Source organism: Etheostoma cragini, chromosome 7 (genome assembly GCF_013103735.1).
Source record: "Etheostoma cragini isolate CJK2018 chromosome 7, CSU_Ecrag_1.0, whole genome shotgun sequence".
Lineage (NCBI taxonomy): Eukaryota > Metazoa > Chordata > Actinopteri > Perciformes > Percidae > Etheostoma > Etheostoma cragini.
Window position 1 is genome coordinate 27280535 of NC_048413.1, and position 3888 is coordinate 27284422.

Sequence of the window (3888 nt, forward strand, 5' to 3'; positions counted from 1 at the left end):
CAGGACCAACAACACAGGACAGGACCAACAACACAGGACAGGACCAACAACACAGGACAGGACCAACAACACAGGACAAGTTCGAACTAGAATTTATCTTCAGGTTGTCACTGGTTCCTCACTTTTTATCTGTCTTTTCTCCAGGATTTGGCATGTTTATTCCCGCTCGCCATAAGAAGCAGTACCAAGACATGCTGGATGCTTTGATAGGGAACTCTGTCTCTGTGGTTCCTGCTGAGACTGAAGACCAGCAACGACCAGGTGAAGAGCAACGCAATGTGTTATTGTATATAGTAGAAAAACGTGTTTGTATTTCCTATATCTTGCCCTATACTTTTTAAATACTCTAGAGCCGTGCTAAGCTTAGCTAAACACACCATTGAAACACAACTGTTGCCCCAACACGAGGGTTAAAAGAGATTTTCTGATGCGAACGTGTGCATTCTCAGAAAGAACAAAAAAAAATCATGAATATTAAATAAAGACATCTCACACCTACGAGACCTTATAACTCCTTTTCCGTGTTTTTGTTTGTTTTGCAGCTACGTCGTCTCCGAAGGCACAAAGCAAGATTTCCAGTTTCTTCTCAAACAACCAAAGAAAGTAAAAATCTGAGTTACGATTCTTCAGTTCTGTATTTTTAAGCTGCTGGTGTAAATTGTAAATACGGGTGCAGTTTTTACTTGTTTTGTATTAAATGAATGTCGTGACCGTGTAATATGGAGGAATATTATGCTTATGTTAAGTTTTTAAATGTCTTCAGACAATTAAATTTATGAAAGAAAATGTGTTTTTATGTGTTTCTTCTGTCAAAAACATTGAAAAAAAACAACTAGGTCAGCCCATATTTTTTATTTTTTTATTTTTATTTTTTTATTTATTTATTTATTTATTTTATTTTATTTTATTTATTTTTTTATTGAAGGAATTGCACGATACAGGTTATATAACGTCAAACAATACGTTTCCATTCAGTTTTAAAAATAATATTAATAAAATTAATACAAATAATACAAAAAAAATTAAATGATGCAAAACTAGTACAAGCTGAATAACAATAAAAGGTACTTACTTACATACTTTAGGCAGTACTTTAAGGTTTTTAAGCCTGTATTTATCAACGGGATTTGAAGAGTTTTATCTGTTTTCCTCTTTTTTATATTTGTATTGTTGTCTGTAATCTTGTTTTTTTTGGTCTTTTAAGGTAGAACATTTCAAGACGTGTCCAATGGATGAAAAATAGCCTTTTTGGCTAATTCTGGTGCATTAACAGCAATGTTAATTAATGTCCACTGTCCCTGTCAAATCAATTAATAAAACACAAGATTAGATTAAATCTATTATGATCCTAAATTGAAATAAGGGCCGGTCAAATCTGACCCCTTTAAAAAATGTCTATATCTGAAATATGAGGTTCTTTTTAACCAAATTACCACAAAATATGGATCGGATTCCATGCAACAATCCTTGCAAATACAACTGATAACTTTCATTCCTCTGATCTTAACTATTAGTCAAAATAATTCATAATTTCTGTTTTTTTAACTCAAATATTAGGTAAAATTCTATTTAAATGAGGGTTATTGAGCATGAATTCCAAAAGGTAGAGTAGGAATACTGGTATTGAGGTGGTGTTAGTGAACAGTAAAGAAAAAAGTGTTAGAAAGGGACAAAAAAGTCAAATTTTGGTCTGTTTTTGACCCCGGATGACAACACAAGGGTTAATGATGACCTATTGATTTATTTAATTTTTTATTGAACTATTTTTGTCCCATTTATATATTTATTCCCTCATTTATTAATTAAAGGATTTATTTTATAGACTTCAGTTAATTTTCTATTATTTATTAATTTAATATTGAATTAAATAGCATTTCTGTCAAAACCGAAACGTGAACGCCGTCAATGGACATCGCGAGATTTACATCTTGGTATCGCGATAGTTCCGTAAGCACAGTATTTCCATCATGGCAGGCAGCAAGTTGGTGCTAGAAGGAAGAGTGAGTGTAAAAGCGTTTATTTTAGGACTCAGCGTGGTGGTAATCCCATTGATCAGAACGTGGTTTGGACATATTGACTGGGTCTTTGATAATCTGACGGAAACACCCGGGAAAATAGTGATTTGTGTCCAAGTAGCAGTTGCCAACGGCCTCTTGCTAATCGCATACAGAGGACCGCTATACAAGGTAAGCATCGACGTTAGCTTGCCGACCTAGCTAGCTAACCCTCTTAATTCTCATTTTATCTTTCAATAAAGCACATACGTGTCAGTGCTGTCCAGCAATAAGGTATTTTATCTCCCTCTAGCTTGTGTTGACACAGTTGTCTGACATATTGTACGCACGAGAGTTAAACTTTAATGTTAGCTAGCTAGCTAGCGAGCTAGCTAGCATCCTTTAACTAGACTACGTTAATCCTATTAACTGACAGCTGGCGCTGAGGTGCTCAAGATAGAAACCTAATCCAGGTAAAGCTGATGTGGCTTAGATTAATGTGACAGAGCTCAACCTAGGCATGTTGTAAATCTTTTATCTGTTACTTGAGCTATAACCAAACTCAATGTACAAATTTTGCGATATTCGCTGCAATAAAACCGTTGACATGACCTAAACATCTATGTTAACTTTTAGAGTTGGTTTGATGTTGTTGTTTGAAGACGGTAAAGAAAATAGCCGAATTTAAGGTCGTGCTCTGATGATTACCAAACTATCTTCCTTTTTGTAATGCTAAGCATGTGGCTTTTGTATCATTAAGTTGAATAAAACGCCAGATATTAAGCATGTGTCTGGTTGGCGACCCAGAACAGACCTTTTCAATGGAATTTGATTGCGAGGCAACAGACTGGCCCCTTATTAACTTCCTGTCATTCACATACACTGCAGCAGGAAATCAACTTGGGCCTAATATACAAGGTTTTACCTTTTAAATGTGAACTTATAAACAATAAAGAATTAATTTAAAACACAAACTGGGGACAATTTATTTGTTTACAACTGGTCCAGTGCAGCCTGGTGAAACTGGCTGATATTTAAATGGGCAATGGGGCCAACCAGTCTTCAGGATAGGTAGAGGGGAAAGGGTTTAGTTTGTCCCGGGATAACGTGAGTGTCCTAACTGGTTCCAGGTCGCCGTGAGAGCCTGCTTCCTGGGAGTCACCTTTGGCTGTGGCTTAATTATAAGCTTCTCCGAAACCACTTGGACACATTTTGGCTGGTACGTGGACATATGTTGAAACATCACTCATATACCGTGAATATTTTCTTCTTTTAAGTAACCCGACAGCTGCGTAGGAATGCATTCTGTAATATTTATTCAATTGTGATTAGGTTTCTTATTTATTTTAGTTTAAGCTTACATCAGTGTGTTCATAGACGTTACCCACTAGGGGCTGCAAGATATGAGGAATATAAACAACATCATTACGTTACATTACACGTTATTTAGCTGTCGCTTTCATCCCCAAAAATATCGTCGTTCAACATCTCTGAAGCAATATTTCTTGGGATAAAAAAAACTGGATATTAAAATACACTCAGTTCTGCATTTCTGCTGTTTTAAGTATTCTGCTAAAATAAAACAGTGTAGGAGAATTAAAAACCAATCAAAGGAAATCATTTCAGACATAGTATTGAACATAAAAGGTTTTAAAATAAGTTTAACGTATTCAAGCCGCTGAATGTCTTAAAACATTGGAGAAGTTAGAGCAGATATAAAGACATGACCCTCCAACGTCTTACATAAAACTCGCAAGAAGTCCACCATGAGATCTGAGAAAAGTCTTTTAAGTTTCCTTCGTTCGGCTTGAATGCAGCACCCAAAAACTGCTCGGGTGCTGCACCTAAAACTGCTCGGGTGCTGCACCTAAAACTGCTCGGGTGCTGCACCTAA

General features: G+C 35.9%; 1 protein-coding gene across 1 annotated transcript in view; it reads left to right on the forward strand.

The window, feature by feature from the left end:
* rtel1 (regulator of telomere elongation helicase 1) overlaps positions 1-782 on the forward strand; it is a 30085-nt gene extending 29303 nt beyond the window's left edge. The window contains exons 30-31 of the mRNA XM_034877855.1: positions 145-261; positions 543-782. Of these exons, the coding sequence (XP_034733746.1) occupies positions 145-261; positions 543-607 (182 nt within the window). The 3' untranslated portion in view covers positions 608-782. The remainder of the gene's footprint in view (positions 1-144; positions 262-542) is intronic.
* The last annotated feature ends 3106 nt before the right edge of the window (positions 783-3888 follow it).